At 39.8% G+C, this 22355-nt stretch overlaps 2 protein-coding genes across 2 annotated transcripts; both read right to left on the reverse strand.

The window, feature by feature from the left end:
* Window positions 1–6848: 6848 nt before the first annotated feature.
* Window positions 6849–9530, reverse strand: LOC104876927 (olfactory receptor 7G2-like). The gene is made up of 2 exons (XM_010645168.2): window positions 9058–9530; window positions 6849–8107 (listed from the first exon to the last, which is right to left on the reverse strand). The coding sequence occupies exons 1-2, from the start codon at window positions 9124–9126 to the stop codon at window positions 7154–7156; spliced, it is 1023 nt and encodes a 340-aa protein (XP_010643470.1). The 5' UTR covers window positions 9127–9530; the 3' UTR covers window positions 6849–7153.
* Window positions 9531–16753: 7223 nt separating this feature from the next.
* On the reverse strand, window positions 16754–18696 carry LOC104876926 (olfactory receptor 7G2). The gene is given in 3 exon segments (XM_033759831.1): window positions 16754–17386; window positions 17388–18047; window positions 18460–18696. Coding segments are annotated over 3 exon segments (1092 nt in total). The 5' UTR covers window positions 18595–18696; the 3' UTR covers window positions 16754–17089.
* Between the last annotated feature and the right edge of the window lie 3659 nt (window positions 18697–22355).

Genomic DNA, 22355 nt, shown 5'->3' on the forward strand with positions numbered 1-22355 from the left:
TTCAAGAAAGTTCTGTTTTATTTTTGTTTTGGTGAAGAAGTCATAGATATCCCCTGAGGAAATTTTAATTTCTCTAGAGAACCAGTTTTGGGAACCATCTCTTTCTAACAATCTTTGGAGATTTTAGAAATCATTTCAGATTGATAAAGTTATGGGAGATAAGTTCTTGCTTATACATTTTCTTTAATATTCTTGTTTTTAAAAAATTATTCATTTCCTATATAGTAATTTATATTGCAGAAAAACCATACCTATTTGTGACATATAAGACAATATTTAGAAGTATTTCACACCATGCAAATGTTATATCTAAAAATATTAGTATTTGCATCACCTCATCTGTTATCACTTTTAGGGAAGAAATGCATGCCATGAGTTTGACATTTTTCAAGAATAGAACATATTAGGGCCAGGGATTTAGCTCAGTGGTTCCACCCCCTGCCTCGCAAGTGAAGGAGCCACGTTCAATCCCCAGTACAATAATAATAATCCAATATATTATGTGCCTAAATGAATTAATTGAGGTGAAGTGGAATTTCTCATTCTGCTCAATGTTTTGCACATTTCTTTGAAATGTCTCTCTGCCCTTTTAATGTTTGCTTGGCCTCTCTAAGACATTTAGCTTAAATTTTAGTCAGAAAATTTATGTTTTCCCCTGTGGTGTGAGTCACACCACAGCATTTTCTTTTCACTTATGCTATATTTCCTTGGTTGGCATTAACTTTTGGGGTCATCCATCAATGTGTACATATTTGAAGAAGGGACTACTTAAGTTGCACATTCACAGACTGGCTTTGCCTTGTATTGCCTCACCGAGGAAGCCTGTCCAGAGATTCTGAGTAGGCTATGTGGTGTGGTCCTTATGTGTTCCTTTACTGGGACCAGTATAGCATTAGGAAGGATGTGGAGCCTCAGATCACTGCTGCCAGCAAAGTCCCAGGCTAGAATTGCATGGCCATTGAGGCTGGCAGAGCACCGAAGCATACACAAAGCCTCATAGTCAATGAGGTTGGCACAGTTCTGGCACAGCTCCCACTGCTGTGGTGCTTTTCTGTCACTGAGGTTTTTCTGGTGCCCAAAGCCAATGTAGTTAATTGGTAGTGAGGCTGACTATAGATCAAGTTTGCCTTTCCAGAGTGAGAGACCAATACCTGTTGTTCAATTACCTGTAATGAGTCAGCCTATGAAAATCAGACTGTTGTCAAGGGAGTTCCTATTTCTGAGTTTCAATGTGTCAGTCCCAGTGGTAGGGTCCAAGTCAAAGTACCATATTTAATTCCTCCTTCTGTCCAAAGTGGATGATCCTGTCTCTATGTCTTGTACTACAGAGGTTTGGATATGGTTGCTGTGAGTTACAGAAAACTATCTCTCTTTCCTTTTCATCTTTTACTATTGTTAAAGTATGGCTGAGGGTGGTGATCCTTCAAATGATTAATTTAATACTTTGAACACTATTTTCCTTTATAGATGGTTATGGAAAGTGAAACCATGTACTCCATCCACACAGTGGTTTCTTCCAAGCACAAGCATCAAGACAATTCTTCCCAAGACAATTCTTGGGAATCTAAAGGTGCCAGAAGAATGTTTTGGGTGTTGAGGCCAAAGGCCACATCTAGGAAGGATCTAATAAACATTTGTTGATTGCTGATAAATACCCCACTGAAAAGCGCCTCCCCCATCATTGTAGGAGAGACTTCAGTGAAGAAGGAAACAGCAAACAGTGCTTTCTCCTGAGCCCTGACTCACTTGGGAGGGGAAGGGCAAGTAGGACCTGCAGATACTGGTGACCGCAGAGGCTTCCATGGAGAAACTTATTAATGGAAAAGAGCAATGGACACAGCAGACTGCAGTGGTTCTCTGTAGTTGATGCTATCGTTGTTGCTGATCATAATATTTTAGCCAAGATAACATAGTAGTTCTAATAGAATGCTCTCACTATTGTGCCAAGACTGAGCAAGCCTACAGGTCATAAACAATACTATAGTCCAGTGCCAAAGAACCAGCGGCCAGGCCATATGGACAGCAGCTTCTCAAGCTCAATGACTGAAGTCATAGGACCTTGCAACAGACTGAAATAAAAAAGGAGCTACACCTGAAGGGCATCTCTGAGTAGTCATATCATAAATGTTCTAAGTAGCAATAAAGATAGTTGCCATAAGCAATTTACAAGCATCAACCCAGAAATGGAACTTAAATAGGAAACTGAAGTTAAATAGAAAATGAGAAGACATTTAAGCAAAATGCAACTCCGAACATGCAGTTTATCCAAGGCAAACCCAGGGGGAAATGAGATGAAACACTTCAAAACTCACACTCATAGACTCTCTGAAGCGGTAAAGGCAGAAGTAATAAAGTGGATGAATGAGGTTCTAGATAAAAATTAAAGCAGAAATAGTTTATCAGGTAATTACAGAAGAGGTGACAATAAAGAAAGACATAGTGACTTCAGAGCAGATACACATTAAGAAAACAGAGGAGCTTAAGAAAATGACACAAAACATGAACACCCAGAATATGAATGAAATGGAAACCATGAAATATTCAAATAGATATCCAGATTTAAAATGTCATTGAAAGTATATGCAGCAGAATGAGATAAAGTGAGCATAGAATATCAGATATATGAGACAGGAATGCAGTTAGTGACCAGGGAAAGAGTTATTTCTTAAGAAAAAGACATGAAAAAAAACCACAATCCAATAGCCACTAGATAATGCTAAGAAAAGTAAGTTTGATCAGTCAATGAAAAAGTAGAAGATAGCACAAAATACATAAAAAAGTTGTCACAGAGGTAAAGGCAGAAAACTTCCCAAGCAGTTAAAAAGAGTTTATCATACAGATAAGTGAGGTGTATAGAACATCCATTACCTTCACCAAAACAAATTTACATAAAGACACATAATAATCAAGGTTCCAGAAATTAAACACAAGAACAGAATATTAAAAGCTGTTAGAGAAAGGAAACAAATCACCTACACAGGAAAGCCCATCTGAATCACAGCAGCCTTCTCAATACAAAACCTGAAGTCAAGGTGAGCTTGAAGTATTTCAAGCCCTGAAAGAAAACTTCCAAACCAGATCAATGTACACCCAAAATTATCTTACAAAAGTGATGGAGAAATAAGATACTTTCTTGACCAAAAAGAACAGAAGAAATTCATGACCACCAAACCAGAACTGCAGAATGTGCTGAAAGACACTCTAGAAGGAGATAATGAGGACTAAAACTCCATGAACCTCAACAGACAGAATCCACCATGTGAGACAAGCAAACAAAGGGGAGAAGGAAAGGAATAACATAAAAATAACAAGTGAAGCATAAGTCAATTAATATCAGTTATAACCCTCAGTGTAAATGGTCTCAAATCACCAATCCAAAGAAATAGACTAGCAGAATGGATCAAGAAACAAGAACCAACAATATGGTGCATAAAAGAAACATTTAATAAAAAACGAAATTCATAGCCTGAAAGTCAGAGGATGGAAGATAATATTCAATGTGGAAAACAAGAAAAAAGCAGGGATGGCTATTCTATTTGCAGACAAAGTAGATTCCAAGTCAAGACCGCCTAACAGGTACGAACAAGGTCACTACATCCTTGTAGGGGAACAATGCAAGAGAAAGAGATAGCAATCATAAATACATATACAGCAAATACTAGCACATCTAACTATATAAAACAAATACTAATAGATGTGAAAATCAAATAAGCACTGAGACAGTTGTAGTGGGGGACCTCAATAACCCAATATCACAAATAGACACATCAACTAGATAAAAGATAAACACAGAGTACAACCTCAATATGCACACATTTTCATACGAATGACTCTGATTTGTCATTCTTTATGGTTGAGTAGTTTTCCATTTTATAGAAAAACCACATCTTTATCCAGTCTGCAACTGATGGGCAAATGGGCTATTTCCAAGTTTTAGCTATTACAAACTGTACTGCTATATGCATAGTTGTGCATGTATCATTGTGATATGATTCTTTTAATTCTTTTGGAAAGATACCAAGCAGAGGGATGAGTCAAATGGAACCTCTAAACCTAGTTATTTGAGGTATCTCCATATTGATTTCCATAGTGGTTGCACCAGTCTGCACTCCGACCAACAATGGAGAAGGGTTCCTTTCTCCTCACATCCCCATCGACATTTGTTATTGGTTGATTTCTTGACAGCAGCCATTCTTAGTGGGGTGAGGTGGAATCTCAGTGTTGCTTTCATCTGCATCCCTCCCATGACCAGTGATGTGGAATATTTTTTCATATATTTACTTGCTGCTTTTACTTTTTTGTCTGAGAAATGTCTGTTCATTTCAGATGCCCATTTTTGAATTGGGTCTTTATATTTGGGGGGCTGATTGTTTTGAGTTCTTTATATATTCTAGATAATAGTCCTTTGTCTGAGGAGCAGCTGGTAAAATTTTTTCCCACATTGTAGGTTGTCTCTTAGTTCTGCTGATGGTTTCTTTTGCAGTGTAGAAGCTTTTTAATAAGAGGAGATCCCAGTTGTTGATTCTTTCTGCTAGTTCCTGTGCCACTGAGGATTTGTTCATAAAATCCTATGCCAGTGTCTTCAAGAGTTCTGCCGAACTTATCTCCCAGCACGTTTAGTGTTTCTGTTTTAATATTTAGATCTTTAATCAACTTGGATTTTAGTTTAGTGCATGGTGAAAGATAAGGGTCTAGTTTTAATCATTAGCAGGTTGAGATCCAGTTTTTCCAACACCATTTATTAAAGAGGTTATCTTTCCTCCAGTGGGCATGATCACCTCCTTTTTCAAAGAGGACATAGCTGAGTACATCTGGATTTGTTATTGTGTCTTCCAATCTGTTCCACTGATCCTCAGGTCTGTTTCTTTGTCAGTTACAATGTGTATGGTTCTTATGTTATCCCATCGCTGGAGAAAGAACTTGATAAGAGTCAGGCAATTGTCTCGCCAGGAGGCCAGTCACTGTGACTTACTGTAGAATCCTAAGTGCAAAGTGAATGACATCACAGAGGGGATTCAGCATCTCAGAGACAGACTACAGCCTTGAAGACACCATGTCCTCCCGAAGGAGGCTCAGCAGCACTCATGTACAGGGGAAAAGCTGTCCCGTGGACCAAGGATACAACCCTCAGGTGAGAACCGCAGGTAAGAAAGGCTTTTTACTTTTCTCTGGATGATATTATTCTCAAGACAGAGGACACAATATGAATATGAGACAAAATAATTCCAAGGAACAAAATACCAGCAAATAAGTAAGAAGCAACGTATAGCAGGATGTGATCCATCCATAAGGAATTTGCGACAGGCAAATTTGATGATCTGAGTAAGTATGCAGAAGACATGCAGGATTTGCAGGTCCTTGCAGAAGGACAGCTACAGCACCATCACAGTGTGAGCAGGCCATCCACAAGGCTGGTGACCCATGAGAGTGGAACAGGACAGACACGGATGTGGGGATCATGCTTGCTGCACTCCTAAGTGGAAGCAGATTCTCCCATAGCAACCACGGCTGTCACTGTAAGGAGACAGTTTCACCAAGCCATCAAAAAATAAAATTAAACTGGGATCTCATCTTATTAAAAAGGTTCTGTACTGCCAAAGAAACCATCAGCAGAACTAAGAGACAATCTACAATGTGGGAAAAAATTTTTACCAGCTGTTCCTCAGACAAAGGACTATTATCAAGAATATATAAAGAACTCAAAACAATCAGCCCACCCAAATATAAAGACCCAATTCAAAAATGGGCATCCAAAATGAACAGACATTTCTCAGACAAAGAAGTAAAAGCAGCAAGTAAATATATGAGAAAATGTTCCACATCACTGATCATTCGAGAGATGCAGATGAAAACAACACTGAGATTCCACCTCACCCCACAAAGAATGGCTGCTATCAAGAAATCACACAATAACAAATGTTGGCGGGGTTGTGGGGAGAAAGGAACCCTTCTCCATTGTTGGTGGGAGTGCTGACTGGTGCAACCACTATGGAAATCAATATGGAGATACCTCAAAGAGCTTGGACTGGAGGTTCCATCTGACTCATCCATCCCTCTGCTGGGTATCTTTCCAAAAGAACTAAAAGAATCATATCACAGAGAAGTATGCGCACCCATGTTTATAGCGGCACAGTTTGTAATAGCTAAAACTTGGAAACAGCCCATTTGCCCATCAGTTGGAAACTGGATAAAGAAGATGTGGTTTTTCTATAAAATGGAATATAACTCAGCCATAAAGAATGAGAAAATAGATTCATTCATAGGAAAATGGATAGATATTGAAGATACACTCGTAAGTGAAATAAAGAAGACACACATGTGTAAATACCGAATAGTCTCTCTGGTGTAAATAATCTGCAATAATACAGAAGATCCTAATAAGATTACTGACATTGAGAAATGGGAAGAAAGAAGCTAAAGGTGTAGGGAAGGTGGGATGTGTAGGGGAAGGGTAATAAGGGAAAAGAAAAAAAATGTGAGATAATGAAAAGATGGAAATAAAGTGTTTGTAAATGGGGAGGGGAGGAGGGAAGGAGGGGGTGAAGGGAGGGCAGGGACAAGGGGAAAAAATGAGAACCAGACCTGTCATGTAGAGGTACAAATTCCCAACAATGAATGTAACTGTACTGTATCCCTAAAATGTACCAATAAACTCAATTAAAGCTGAAAAAAGTAAAAAGAAAAAAAATAAAATGAAAAAACGGAAATAAAGTTTTTGAACATAGGGAAGGGAAGAGCGGGTGAAGGGAGGGCAGGGATATGAGGAAAAAATGAAAACAAAGACTTTCATGTAAAGGTACAAGATCCCAATGATGAATGTAACTGTGCTGTATACCTAAAAAGTACCAATAAATACAGTGAAAGATGATCAAAATGCCATGTGCCACTGTCCCAGTTTCCCTAGATAAATGTAAGTATTACGTGGTGCAAATGTATACTAATAAAATGTCTGCGTTCAAAAATTGAAATCAGATGTCACACATCACATTACAGAGCTAGACAAAAACAAAGTCTCACACTGATCCATACTTAAAAGTGCGTGGCTACTAGACGACCTCATCACATAGTGAGATACGGGTCAGCTGTTCCATCTCACCAGGACTCCAGTCCCTACGGCTCCCTCTGGAAACTGAAGTAGAGAGCACACAGCAGATCAAAGGAGAGACGCTCTTCTGCAAAGGAGTTTTCTCAAGGCTTCCTTCATATCCCTGTTCCTCAGACTGTAGATGAAGGGGTTCAGCATTTGAGGGACCACACAATACATCACTGAAGCCACAGCAGTCTTTCTGGGTGAATCAGTCACTGCAGAGCTAATGTACACCCCCAAACCTGTCCCATAGAACAAGATGACAATGGACAAGTGAGAGCCACAGGTGGAAAAGCCCTTATGCATTCTTTCTGATGATGGCATTCTCAGGATCGATGACACAATGTGAATGTAAGAAAACAAGATTCCAAGCACAGGAACACCAGCAAAGATGCAAGTTGAGACATATATTACTATGTTGTGAACCAGGGTATCAGAACAAGAGAGCCTGAGGACCTGGGCAAGTTCACAAAAGAACTGGGGGATTCTTATCTCTGTGCAGAAAGACAGCCTCAACACCAACATACTGTGAATCAGTCCATTCAGGATGCTAACAGCCAAGGAGAAGAGAGTCAGTGAAACACACATACGGGTGCTCATGATGACTGCGTACCTGAGGGGATGGCAGATGGCCACGTAGCGGTCATAGGCCATTGCTGAAAGGAGACAAGTCTCCAGTCCACTGAAAACCAGGACTGAACAGACCTGGGTGATGCAGGCTGGGTAAGAGATTCTCTGGTCTTCCGCGTGAATGTTCACTAGCATCTTTGGAACTGTGCTTGTGCTTAAACAGATGTCTGTAAGGGACAGGCTGAAGAGGAAGAAGTACATGGGGGTGTGGAGGTGGCAGTCAGAGCTGACGGCCAGGATGATGAGCAGGTTTCCCAGGATGGTGACCAGGTACACGGATAGAAACAGGCTGAAGATGAGGGGCTGCAGCTCGGGGTCCTCTGTCAGTCCCAGGAGAAGGAATTCCAAGACAGGTGTTTGATTTCTAGCTTCCATGTGTGCTTGATCTGACTAAAAAGAATTGGGGAAAGGATTAAAAGCTATATTGGAGAGGAACTGTAAGAGAAGGATGTGTCAGAAAAGCATCCTGTGGACACCATGATCTTCAAAATTCTGCCTTCACAACTGTGAAGAAATAACTTCCTCTTGTGAATCCAACCGTTTTGTGCCATTTGAATGATTACTTTTTACTTCCTTATTAGTGCCTGTTTGCAGTACATACATTTTCCAATCATCTTTGGGAGTGTGTCCCTGTACATGACACAGCTTTGTTTTTTAATCCCCTTCTTCTCCCTCCTCCTCTCACCATCCACCTCTAATTCCTCATTGCAATTTTCATTCTTGATTAATCTTGACCCACGCTTGTGGTGTACAATGCCTGCTTTGCCTGAGGACATTAGGTGCCTTTACATGGCATATCTTTATTCTAGGTGACTCCCCTTACCGTCCTCCTCACCTTTTCACCTTTTGAGTGATTAATTTTTAATAGTATAATATGAGGCACATTACCCTTAAAAACCACTGAAATGTTCCTCTCTCTTCAAACACATATTCTTGTCAATTTCTAAAGCAGTGCTGTGAGGCTAATTTCATGATTGTTTTAATCTGTGTTCTTATGGCTCCCTTGATGTCCTGAAGTGATTCCAAATTTTACCTCTCATGGCCCTTTGTATGTGTGGAAGTGACTCATCTGAGTAACTGCTTTGCAGACAATGATACAGTGTCACAGACATTTTAAGTTTAACAGGAGCTGTATCTTTTCCTCTCACAAGTGGCAATGAGTGGAGAGAGAAAGAGTGAAGAGCAGAGCCACAGTCGATGTTCTTCTCATTAACTTATGCATTTCTCTCCTTTTCCTCCTTATGTGAAATTACAGAAACATCTGCATTATCTCCAAAACACATTGACTAAACTTTGTGCTCCCTGTTTGGGTTCAATTCAAATGACGTGGAATACTCTACCTGAAAACTGAAGACGGACAGTGTGTCCTCGGGAAATGAGCCAGAGGGACCCCGGTCAGGAGTGAGCATTTCTCAGAAGAGGCTCAGATCTTGCTCCCTGACAGGAGCAGCGATGTTTTGTGATGTTCTCACTAGACAACTCCTATATCCTCTTTATCCCCGGGTGATCAATATCCAGTTGTCCTTATTAAAACAGCGATTTCAGTGTCAGTCTAATCCCAAGAGGACGGAACCTCATTCTCCAGAAGTACTGAGGGAAGGAGTTCAGGAAAGGGTGATTTCCTGACCTCTGAGCCAAATTTCACCATCATTTTTCTCTGTTGTTTCTGTTCACCTGTTTTGGGGATCGTGCATGGAAAATACACACACAATCTCTCAAAGTAATTTTTGTGCTGCCTTTTAGTAATAAATTTAGAGTTTTCTATTTCTTTTTGCTGAATTTTCAAACCTCTTGCAATTTTATTTATTGATTGATTTTTATTGAGTTTATTGGTACATTTAAGGTATATAGTACAATTACGTTCATTATTGGGATCTTGTACCTTTACGTGATAGGTCTTGGTTCTCATTTTTTCCCCTTGTCCCTGCCCTCCCTTCAACCCCTCTTCCCCTCCCCATTTACAAACACTTTATATCCATTTCTTCATTTTGTCATATTTTTTCTTTTCCCTTATTACATTTCCTCTACCCTTAAGTCTCCTATTTTGAATGAGAAATTGCATCTTTCGGGCATAAGTATAACACAATATTATATAAATATTAGCTGAAGTGCAGAAAATGTAACCCTTCAGTGTGTCTTTGTTTAGAGACCATGGATGTGAATTGACCTTAATTTTAATGTTTTACAATTATCACAGAGAATTGCTATGTGATTCAGTGGCCAAAAATATAGACTGGGACCTTGCAGAATTTGTTGAACTCGTTTTTCAATTTGTGGCCACTCTTTTCTTCTAATAGGACAACTGTGAGTTGGATTACTATTTCTTCATTTTTCACTGAGGTGTGAATGCAATTACAGGATTCCCACAGGGAGATGTGGGCAGATATGTCCATGTGCCAAGCACGTGGACTAAGATTTCAACCACTGTTTCATATACGGAGACGCTTCTCCGAGTCTCCACCTTTCGTCGTCTTTGATACTGAATAAGCTCATTGTTTGCTGATGATCATCAACTGCACCTACAACATATGTTATTTCTACACGAATTTATAATTCACAAAATAAGTTTATGACAAGATAGCCCTATGTGCTCTTTCTCCTCCATTTTAATCTAATTTACTTAAAAAAACAGAATAATAGACAAAGGGAACAAAAACATCAGTGGTCTTAGAAAACATATTTGTTTTCTTGTATAGTCAAGAAATAATAATATTTTTAAAATAAGGTAAATTTTCTCAGAAAAGTAATAATTCAAACCTAACATGCTAAGTAAACAGAATGCAAGAGGGCCTATGGTGTATTTCAAGAACTGAGAAATCCCTTTTATGTGTGAGGTGGATTGGGTATCATAGGAATAAATTTGTGGCCAAGGAAGACATAGAGATGTTTTATTTGGTAAATATGGATGAACTCCAGAGCTGGATATGACTGGATTCTGAACAGCTGCTAGTTTCAGAAAATATTATAAGCAAGAACATAATCAAGCTTGCCATACCTTAGTGGTGCATTTTTACTATTCTCCAGGTCATTAAGCAACAGAAGTTGACAAATTGAAATTAGGAGCAGACAGAGAAGCCACTTTCTGGTCCCCCTTCTGTCTCTCTTAGACAGAAACTTTCTTTCCCTCAATAAAATTTTTCCTATTCTTTTTTTAAAAAGAAGAAATTAGAAGAGCCCTGACTTGTGATAATAGAAACAGCTGTGAACCGTGACTGGAAACTGAACACAAAGCTTACATGTATAGTCATTTACATACACTAAACTGTAATACAATTGGGTGGGTTGATGTCAAAAAATGTGAGAGGAAAAGTGTGGGATGACATTCTTTGAGTACTTCTGCCTCGAGAGAGAAGAGAAGGAGCCTGTAACTCAAGTAGAGGGATAAGTCTGGGGAGAATGTTTAAGAGAAATGTATACACACACTTGAAATGCTGATGCCAAGCTGTGCTGTTGACTTTACACTACCACTTGATGTAAGCTCTTAGGATTAGCAGACTGGAAATACTGAAATGTAAACAGGATTCCATCACCTGACTCCTGAAGCTCCGCATTTCTTCGTGTGTCCTAAAATGAATATCAGGACAAAGGTATGTGGACAGTTTGTGCATCTATGTGAAGAGAAAGTTAAAGATTTCAAGGACACTGAACACAAAGGGCAGAGGCATAGTCTCTAGCCCTGGGAAAGGGCTGGAAAGACGGAGAGGTTAGGTTGGGGAGGTCCTGGGAGAGTGAGGAAGTCGTCTGTGTATCATTTCCCATGCTCAGTGTGATCACCGTAATTCACAAACACATAACAACAAAAAATGTAAAAGGCAGGATAAGCAGAGCACATAGCAGATGCCCACTCAGTAACCATTTCTTGAGTGCCTCCAAAGCGCTAGACCCTGGGTGTGGTAACAAGAGCAACGAAGTCCTTACAGAAAGGTGCTCTGTGAGAAGGAGGAGAAGACAAGTTTGATAACATGGAAATTAAAATAAATTTCATGAATGAGCCTATTAGTAAAAGACTTTGAGCAAAGTAAGCCTGGACACTTCAACAGCTGTTCTATTCCAGGGACTTTAAATGCTTACTCAATACTAAAGGCTAAGCAACGAGCTCACTTGTGTGAAATACTTGCCGTCTGAAGATATTGGCATAGATGATTTCCATATCTGCCTGTCCTACACTGACTTACCTTGTATGATAGTTTAGCATCAAGAAACAAGTTTTTAAATCTAGAACCCCACATCAGCCTCTGCTTCTGGGGCACTAGCGGAAAAAAAAAAAAAAACACGCTGAGAATGTCAAACAGCGCATGACTGAACTAGAGAGAGTAAGGAAAGATACAGGTTTCCAGCCAAGTAACAATGTGTATGGTTCTTATGCGTTCCCATCGCTGGAGAAGAAATGTGATAACAGAGTCAGGCAGTTGGCTCACCAGGAGGCCAGTCACTGTGACTTACTGTAGAATCCTAAGTGCATAGTGAATGACATCACAGAGGGGATTCAGCACCTCAGAGACACAGACTACAGCCTTGATCACACCATGTCCTCCCAAAGGAGGCTCAGCAGCACTCATGCACAGGGGAATAGCTGTCCCGTGGACCAAGGATACAACCCTCAGCTGAGAACCACAGGTAAGAAAGGCTTTTTACTTTTCTCTGGATGGCATTATTCTCAAGACAGAGGACAAAATATGAATATGAGACACAAAAATTCCAAGGAAAAAAATACCAGCAAATAAGTAAGATGCAACACATAGCAGGATGTGATTCATCCATAAGGAACTCGGTACAGGCAAATTTGATGATCTGATCAAGTAAGAGAAGACGGTCAGGATTCACAGGTCCTTGCAGTGCACGGCTACAGCACCATCACAGTGTGAGCAGGCCATGCGCAAGGCTGGTGACCCATGAGAGCGGAGCAGGACAGACAAGGATGTGGGGATCATGCTCGCTGCACTCCTAAGTGGAAGCAGATTCTCCCATAGCAGCCACGGCTGTCACTGTAAGGAGACAGTTTTAGCAGCCATCAAAAAATAAAATTTAACTGGGGTCTCATCTTATTAAAAAGCTTCTGTACTTCAAAAGAAACCATCAGCAGAACTAAGAGACAACCTACAATGTGGGAAAGAAATTTTTACCAGCTGTTCCTCAGACAAAGGACTATTATCTAGAAAGTATAAAGAACTCAAAGCAATCACCATCCCATATATAAAGACAGGATTCTAAAATGGGCATCTGAAATGAACAGACATTTCTCAGACAAAGAAGTAAAAGCAGCAAGTAAATATGTGAAAAAATGTTCCACATCACTGATCATTCGAGAGATGCAGATAAAATCAACACTGATATTTCCACCTCACCCCACAAAGAATGGCTGCTATCAAGAAATCACACAATAAAAAATGTTGGCGGGGTTGTGGGGAGAAAGGAACCCTTCTCCATTGTTGGTGGGAGTGCAGACTGGTGCAACCACTGTGGAAATCAATATGGGGAAACCTCAAAGAGCTTGAACTGTAGATTCCATTTGACCCAGCCATCCATCTGCTGGGTATCTTTCCAAAAGAACTAAAAGAATCATATCACAGAGAAGTTGCACACCCATGTCTATAGTGGCACAGTTTGTAATAGCTAAATCTTGGAAACAGCCTATTTGCCCATCATTTGGAAACTGGATAAAGAAGATGTGGTTATTCTATAAAATGGAATATTACTCAGCCATAAAGAGCGAGAGAATAGATGCATTCATAGGAAAATGGATACATATTGAAGATATAATCCTCAGTGAAATAAATAAGGCACCCATGTGTAAATACTGAAGAGTTTCTCTGGTATGAATAATCTGCAGTAATACAAAAGATCCTAATAAGATTACTGACATTGATAAATGGGAAGAAAGGAGCTAAAGGTGCAAGGATGGTGGGAGGGGTAGGGGAAGGGTAATAAGGGAAAAGAAAAAAATGTGGGGGTGAAGGGAGGGCGGGGACAAGGGGAAAAATGAGAAGCAATACTCGCCATGTAGAGGTACAAGATGCCAACAGTGAATGTAACTGTACTGTACCCCTAAAATGTATCAATCAACTCAATTAAAGCTGAAAAAAATAAGATTAACCTGACCTGAGTAGTCAGCCTGGGTGATTAATTCTCTGATTTTGAGTTTGGCTGTTCATCGGGCTCTGCTTGGGAATGGTGCTTGAGTTTAAATGCCTGTTAGCAAAAGACACCATAGCAAGAAAGACATACAAGGGGCTGTGTAGAGAAGCATCAGGGAGGTTGGCTAGGAGGATGAATAGGTTTCCCAGTATGATTAGCAGCTTCGTGGATAGCAGGAAGCTGAAGATAAAAGGCTGCAGTTTCACATTATGTGTCAGAGCCAAGAGGCAGATTTCTGAAAGAGCTGATTTATTTCCAGTTTGGATGGTGCTGAAGAATCTGATGGAAAATAAGTGGTAAAAAGCTAATATATAAAACAGTAGCAGCAATGTAAAACAGGTATGTGTTTAATAAGCTTCCTGTTGGACATCTTGAGTTTTGCCATTTGGCTAGCAGGACCGTGGTTAAGCTGCTCAATCTGTGGCATGTGTTTATGGCTTGTAGGCAGCACAGAATAAACAGGGGAAGAAGAATAGAGATTTCCTATTTTGGAAGAGCTCCAGCCTGTGCTATTGCCTTTGAACACTGGTCCCATATCTTAAGCCTCTCAGTTAAGACTCTCCAGCTTTCCATTGTACACGTGCACCTGTGACTGCATAGCCAATTTCCAAGCCTTTGACCCCTGACTGCTGCTGGATTCTCTGTTTCACTAAGCCACAGATGGAAATTTTGGATTCTTCTACCTGTGATCCTTCAGATAGCCATTGAGTCTTCTGTCTCTGATCCTCTAAGGCCAGCTAAGATATCCTCTTGTATAACTTTACACATGTATTTTTGTTGCTTTAGAGAACCCTAACTCATACAGGCTTTTGCACCAGGAGCTGTTCTACAGTAACAGAATGTAAGGACAAAGCTGTCTAATCAGCTTAGTGGCTGCTACAGCTGGCTTCCTAATTTGAGGACACCTACAGTGGCCATGGTCTCTCCTTCTGATGATGTGCAGAGTACTGAGGATGTGAACTGTTTAAATAATAGGAAATATAAAGCCATTTGATTGTCCTGATGGTCCAGTTGTGCGAGTCAATGAGATTAAGCTTTGTATGCAACACCTCTGAAGTTTTTTGGAGATGAAGCAATACAATGGTCCTGGCTGGTTTCTCAGCATTTCTAGAAAAGCCCAAATGGGAAAATCATACACTGCACACAACAATCATTAAAAATGCTTAATATGTGTGAAGAGAAAGGCACAGAGGAAAAGAAGGCTCTCAAATATTGAAATTCCCTTTGCTAGGTCTCTGTCCAGAAGAATTAAAAGAATCATACCATAGTGATATATGCACGCCCATGTTTATAGCAGCACAGTTGTAATAGCTCAAACTTGGAAACAACCCAATTGCCCATCACTTGGAGACTGTATAAAGAAGATGTGGTCTTTCTATGAAATGGAATACTACTCAGTCATAAAGCATGAGAACTTAGTCACTCATAGGAAAATAGATGCATACTGAGGTCATGCTCTTAAGGGAAATAAATAATTCACACGTGTAAATACCTAGTAGTTTCTCCAGGGTGAAAAACTAAAAGTGTAAATAAGAACCAAGTGGTTTAACTGACAATGTGAAATAGGAAGAAAAGGGCTAAATGTGTAGGGAAGTGGGAAGGGGAGGGAAAGGAAAGAAAGGAAAAGATTAAAAAACTTGAGAAAATGAAAACCTGGAAATAAATTATCTGTAAATAGGGAAGAGAGAAGGGGGTGAAGGGAGGGCAGGGGTAATGGGAAAAAATAAGAAGCAAGATGTATCGTGTAAAGGTACAAGATCTCAATGATGAATGGAACTGTTCTGTATACTTAAAATGTACCAATAAACTCACTGAGAAAAAAAAGAGTCAAATTCCCAGCTCCAGACACTCATAAATAATCTGACTTTCAAAGGGTCCTGGAGGAGAATTTTCTCTCCGTTAGCCATAAGGATAAAGTTGCTCAAAAAAACCAAAAAGAAGCCTCCATAATTTGGGTGGCTAAAGTGCAATGCGAGTTTCAAATTCAGCCTCGAATTGTACAGGATATTAAGTTGGGGTGCTGATCAAAAAGGACTGGGATTCTCTCAATTAAGATGGGGATGTTTGGGAGAAACCTAATGAGGCAGGCATATTAACCTTCTGAATTCCGGTGAGATTATTTTCCCAGAGGAAGGGAATTCCCCACCCTCATTGGTGGGACACCCCGTGCTCATGGTGTAGAAAGCTGCTCCTGTTTCGGATTAAATCAGTCGTGTGTTGCCTATGAAAACGAGTGGCCATTCCCGATGCAAATATAATTTTGAATTTTTCCGAAATTGTATTAAGTTGATGCTGACGGACCCACTGTCATCACCCATTTTTGCTCCTACAGCTATGACTTGGCGCAAATTGCAGAAGGCTCCTAAAGGCACGTGATACAGAGGGACCCAGGAGGAAAACCACTGCAGTCTGAGAGAACTTCTTGGGCTTTCTGATTCTTACAATTAGAGGTCAGAGAAATGAGTATAAGAATGAAATTTAAGGGTATGAGATAATGGTAGAAAATGCATACACTTGTAGCACTAGGATCTCATTTGCAATCATAGTTTTTCACACCAAAGAAACTATTCAGTATTTACCATGAGTGACATTTTCATTTCACTTAGGCGTATGGCCTCAGTATGCATCCTTTTCCTACGAATGACTCTAATTTCTCATTCTTTGTGGCTGAGGTGTATTCCATTTAATAGAAAAACCACATCTATTTCCAGTAAAGGTGTCGGGGAAGTGACAAGTGTAGGGGAAAAGTAATACAGGAAAAGAAAATATCTGAGAAAATGAAAAACTGGAAATAAAGTTTTGAAAATAGGGAAGAGAAGAGGGGGTGAAGGGAGGGCAGGGTTATGAGGAGAAAATGAGAACCAAGACTTTCATGTAAAGGTACAAGATTCCAATGATGAATGTAACTGTGCTGTATACCTAAACAGAACCAATAAATACAGTGAAAGATGATCAAAATGCCATGTGCCACTGTCCCGGTTTCCCAGAAAAAATGTAAGTATTACGTGGTGCAAATGTATACTAATAAAATGTCTGTGTTCAAAAATTTAAATCAGATGTCACACATCACGTGACAGAGCTAGACAAAAACAAAGTCTCACACTGATCCATACTTAAAAGTGCGTGGCTACTAGACGACCTCATCACATAGTGAGTTACGGGTCAGCTGTTCCATCTCACCAGGACTCCGGTCCCTACGGCTCCCTCTGGAAACTGAAGTAGAGAGCACACAGCAGATCAAAGGAGAGACGCTCTTCTGCAAAGGAGTTTTCTCAAGGCTTCCTTCATATCCCTGTTCCTCAGACTGTAGATGAAGGGGTTCAGCATTTGAGGGACCACACAACACATCAGTGAAGCCACTGTAGTCTTTCTGGGTGAATCAGTCACTGCAGAGCTAAAGTACACCCCCAAACCTGTCCCATAGTACAAGGTGACAACGGACAAGTGAGAGCCACAGGTGGAAAAGCCCTTATGCATTCTTTCTGATGATGGCATTCTCAGGATCGATGACACAATGTGAATGAATGTAAGAAAACAAGATTCCAAGCCCAGGAACACCACCAAAGATGCAAGTTGAAACATACATTACTATGTTGTGAATCAGGGTATCAGAACAAGTGAGCCTGAGGATCTGGGTAAGTTCACAGAAGAACTGGGGGATTATTATCTCTGTGCAGAAAGACAGCCTCAGCACCAACAGACTGTGAATCAGTCCATTCAGGATGCTAACAGCCAAGGAGAAGAGAGTCAGTGAAACACACATACGGGTGCTCATGATGACTGCGTACCTGAGGGGATGGCAGATGGCCACGTAGCGGTCATAGGCCATTGCTGAAAGGAGACAAGTCTCCAGTCCACTGAAAACCAGGACTGAACAGACCTGGGTGATGCAGCCTGGGTAAGAGATTCTCTGATCTTCCGCATGAATGTTCACCAGCATCTTTGGGACTGTGCTTGAGCTTAAACCAATGTCTGTAAGGGACAGGCTGAAGAGGAAGAAGTACATGGGGGTGTGGAGGTGGCAGTCAGAGCTGACGGCCAGGATGATGAGCAGGTTTCCCAGGATGGTGACCAGATACACGGACTGGAACAGGCTGAAAAGAAGAGGCTGTAGGCCAGGGTCCTCTGTGAGTCCCAGGAGAAGGAATTCCAAGGCAGGTGTTTGATTTCTAGCTTCCATGTGTGCTTGATCTGACTAAAAAGAATTGGGGAAAGGATTAAAAGCTATGTTGGAGAGGGACTGTAAGAGAAGGATGTGTCAGAAAAGCATCCTACGGACACCATGATCTTCAAAATTCTGCCTTCACAATTGTGAAGAAATAATGTCCTCTTGATAATCCAACCATTTTGTGCCATTTTTACATCGTCCCTAGGGACTACAATAGTCACCGACCTCCCTGTTCTAACTCTAGAAGCAAAGCACAGTAAATGGTAAATTATCTTCTATTAGTTATTCTATCACAGAATGAGCAGGTGTTTGGTCTAAAGGACATTAGACTTGTACTTGGGCAAAATATTAGGCCAGCAGAAGGAACTCAGTACCTGCACATTCATGAGGACTCTTACTAAAAATACAGTGAATGATTACTTTTCACTTTTATTAGTACCTGTTTGAAGTAGATACATTTTGCAATCATCTTTGGAAGTGTGAACATGTACATAACACAGCTTGTTCTTTTGTAATCCTCTTCTATTCCGTCACCTCTCACCACGCTCCTCTCATTCCTCATAGCAATTTTCATTCCGAATTAATCTTGACCCATGCTTATCATGTACAATGTCTGCTTTTCCTTTCCGTGACATATCTTTAGTCTAAGCGACTCCCCTTCCTGTCCTCCACAGCTTTTGACCATCTGAAAGATTAATTTTTTTATTACAATATGAGACACATTGCACTTAATAACCATTCTAATGTTACTCTCACTTCAAACACAAATTCTTGTCAATTTCTAAAGCACTGCTGTGAGGCCAATTTCATGAGTGATTTTATCTGTGTTCTTATGGCTCCCTTGATGTCCTGAATTGATTCCAAATTTTACCTCTCATGGCCCTTTCTACTTGTGGAAGTGACTCATCTGAGTAGCTGCTTTGCAGACAATGATACAGTGTCACAGACATTTTAAATTTAACAGTAGGTGAATCTTTTCCTCTCACAAGTGACAATGAGTGGAGAGAGAAAGAGTGAAGAGCAGAGCCACAGTGGATTCTTCTCATTAACTTACGCGTTTCTCTCCTTTTCCTCCCTTATGTGAAATTACAGAAACATCTGCATCATTTCCAAAACACATTGACTAAACTTTGTGCTCCCTGTTTGATTTTAATTGAAATGATGTCGAATACTTTACCTGAAAACTGAAGACGGACAGTGTGTCCTCGGGAAATGAGGCAGTGGGACCCTGGTCAGGAGTGAGCATCTCTCAGAAGAGGCTCAGATCTTGCTCCCTGACAGGAGCAGCGATGTTTTGTGATGTTCTGACTAGACAACTCCTATATCCTCTTTATCCCCAGGTGATCAATATCCAGTTGTCCTTATTAAAACAGCGATTTCAGTGTCAATCTAATCCCAGGAGGACAGAACCTCATTCTCCAGAAGTACTGAGGGAAGGAGTTCAGGAAAGGTTGATTTCCTGACAGCTGAGCCAAATTTCACTGTCATTTTTCTCTGTTCTTTCTGTTCACCTGTTTTGGGGACTTGCCTGGAAAATACACACAATCTCTCAAAGTAATTTTTGTGCTGCCTTTTTGTAACAAATTTAGAGTTTTCTGTCTATTTTTTTGCTGAATTTTCAAATCCTCTTGATGATATTTTATTGAGTTTATTGGTACATTTAAGGTATACAGTACATTTGCGTTCATTATTGGGATCTTGTACCTTTGCATAACTGGTCTTAGTTCTCATTTTTTCCCCTTGTCCATGCCCTCCCTTCACCCCCTCCTCCCCTCCCCATTTATGAACACTTTATTTCCATTTCTTCATTTTGTCATATTTTTTCTTTTGCCTTATTATCTCTTCCCTACCCTTAAGGCTCCTATTTAGAATGAGAAATTGCATCTTCCGGGCATAAGTATAACACAATATTCTATAAATATTACCTAAAGCGGAGAAAATATAACCCTTCAGTGTATCTTTGGTTAGAGACCACGGATGTGAATTGACCTTAATTTTAATGGTTTACAATTACCACAGAGAATTGTTATCTAATTCAGTGGCCAAAAATATAGACTGGGACCTCACAGAATTTGATGAATGTGTTTTTCAATTTGGGGCCACTCTTTTCTTCTAATAGGACAACTGTGAGTTGGATTACTGTTTCTTCATTTTTCACTGAGGTGTGAATGAAATTATAAGTATCCCACAGGGAGATGCAGGTAGATATGTCCATGTGCAAAGCACGTGGACTAAGATTTCAAACACAGTTTCATACATGGAGACGCTGCTCCGAGTCTCCACCTTTTATCTTTGCTACTAAAGAAGATCAATGTTTGCTCATGATCATCAACTGCACCTAGAACATATGTTATTTCTACACGAATTTATAATTCACATAATAAGTTTATGACAACATAGCCCTATGTGCTTTCTCTTCCATTTTTATCCAATTTACTTAAAAACAGAATAATAGGCTAAGGGAACAAAAACATCAGAGGTCTTGGAAAACATATTTGTTTTCTTGTATACTCAAGAAATAATAATATTTTTAAAATAAGGTAAATTTTCTCAGAAAAGTAGTAATTCAAACCTAACATGCTAAGTAAACAGAATGCAAGAGTGCCTATGGTCTATTTCAAGTACTGAAAAATCTCTTTTATGTGTGAGGTAGATTTGGTATCATAGGAATAAATTTGTGGACAAGGAAGACATAGAGATATTTTATTAGGGAAATATGGATGAACTCAAGAGCTGGATATGACTGGATTCTGAACACCTGCTAGTTTCAGAAAATATTATAAGCAAGAACTTAACCAAGCTTGCCATACCTTAGTGGTGCATTTTTACTATTCTCCAGGTCATTAAGCAGCAGAATTTGATAAACTGAAATTAGGAGCAGAGGGGCAAACCACTTTCTAGTGCCCCTCTGTCTCTCTTAGACAGAAGCTTTCTTTCCCTCAGTAAATTTTTTCCTACTTTTTTAAAAAAGAAGAAATTAGAAGAGCTTTGACTTGTGATAATAGAAACAACTGTCAACCATGACTGGAAACTGAACGCAAAGCTCACACGTATAATCATTTACATATACTGAACTGTAATATAATTCGTTGGGTTGATGTCAAAAAATGTGAGAGGAAAGTGTGGGATGATATTCTTTGAGTATTTCTGCCTCGAGTGAGAAGAGAAGGAGCCTGTAGCTCAAGTGGAGGGATACGTCTGGAGAGAATTTTTAAATATGTACTAGAAATTTGAACAAACATTTGAAATGTTGCTGTCCAGGTATTGACTTTACACTACCACTTGATGTAACCTCTTAGGATTACCAGACTGGAAATACTGAAGTGAAAACAATATTCCATCACCTGACTCCTGAAGCTCCGTATTTCTTCGTGTGTCATAAAATGAATATGAGGACAAACGTATGCGAACAGTTTGTGCATCTATGTGAAGAGAAAGTTAATGATTTCAAGGATACTAAACATGAGAGGTGGAGGCATAGTCTCTAGAGGTGAGAAAGGGCTGGAAAGACGGAGAGGGTAGGTTGGGGAGGAGCTGGGAGAGAGCTGAAGATATATGTGTGTCATTTGCCACGCTGAGTGTGATCACTGCAGTTCAAAAGCTCCATTAAACACTTCTGGATTTAATAACCAAATTCAGTTGCATAGCTGATACAGAGTCAAAACTCAAAAATTAATCGTATTCTTGTACAGAAATAAACTTACTGAAAGAGAATGTAGAGAAACCACAACTTTTGCAAAAGTGTCAAAAAAGTGAAATACTTAGGAATCAATGTAACAAAGGAAGTAAAAGATCTTTACACTGAAAATTACAGTACTATGAAAAAAGCTATCAAAGAGGATACCAGAATATTGAAAGATAACCCTGGCTTGTGGGTAGGATGAAACAGCATATTAAACAATGGCCATACTCCCAAAATTGATATACAGATTTAATGCAATCCCAAGTAAAATGTCACCAGAATACCTCTTAGAACTAGAGAAAACATTTCTAAAATTCATTTGGAACCAGAAGTACCTAAAATAGAAAAAAAAATTCTGGACAACAAAGGGAAGGCAGTGAGCATCACAATTTGTAAATTAAAAAATACTGCAAAGCTACTGCTATATGTATGATTTTTTAAAGTATAGTAAATAAGGTAGACTCAAGGTCAAGTGGAGCAGATTAGGAAATGCAAAAATACTCCAAACATAGTCAGCTGCCTTTCCTTTGACAAGCGACCCATTATTTTCACTGGAAGAAAGACAGCCCTTGTAATAAACACTGCTGGGCCAACAGTTAACAATAACTATGTGCTGAAGACCGAAACTAGATCCATGCCACTCACCACGCACT

The sequence above is a fragment of the Fukomys damarensis genome, unplaced genomic scaffold (assembly GCF_012274545.1).
Source record: "Fukomys damarensis isolate Sample0158 unplaced genomic scaffold, DMR_v1.0_HiC HiC_scaffold_37, whole genome shotgun sequence".
Lineage (NCBI taxonomy): Eukaryota > Metazoa > Chordata > Mammalia > Rodentia > Bathyergidae > Fukomys > Fukomys damarensis.

Bases quoted from the DNA above. Each gene is read 5' to 3' on its own strand.
- LOC104876927 (XM_010645168.2), bottom strand. From the start codon at position 9,126: ATGCTCACTCCTGACCGGGGTCCCTCTGGCTCATTTCCCGAGGACACA. The intron at 8,108-9,057 runs GTAGAGTATTCC...AATTCTTTTTAG, and splicing joins TGTCCGTCTTCAGTTTTCAG to TCAGATCAAGCACACATGGA.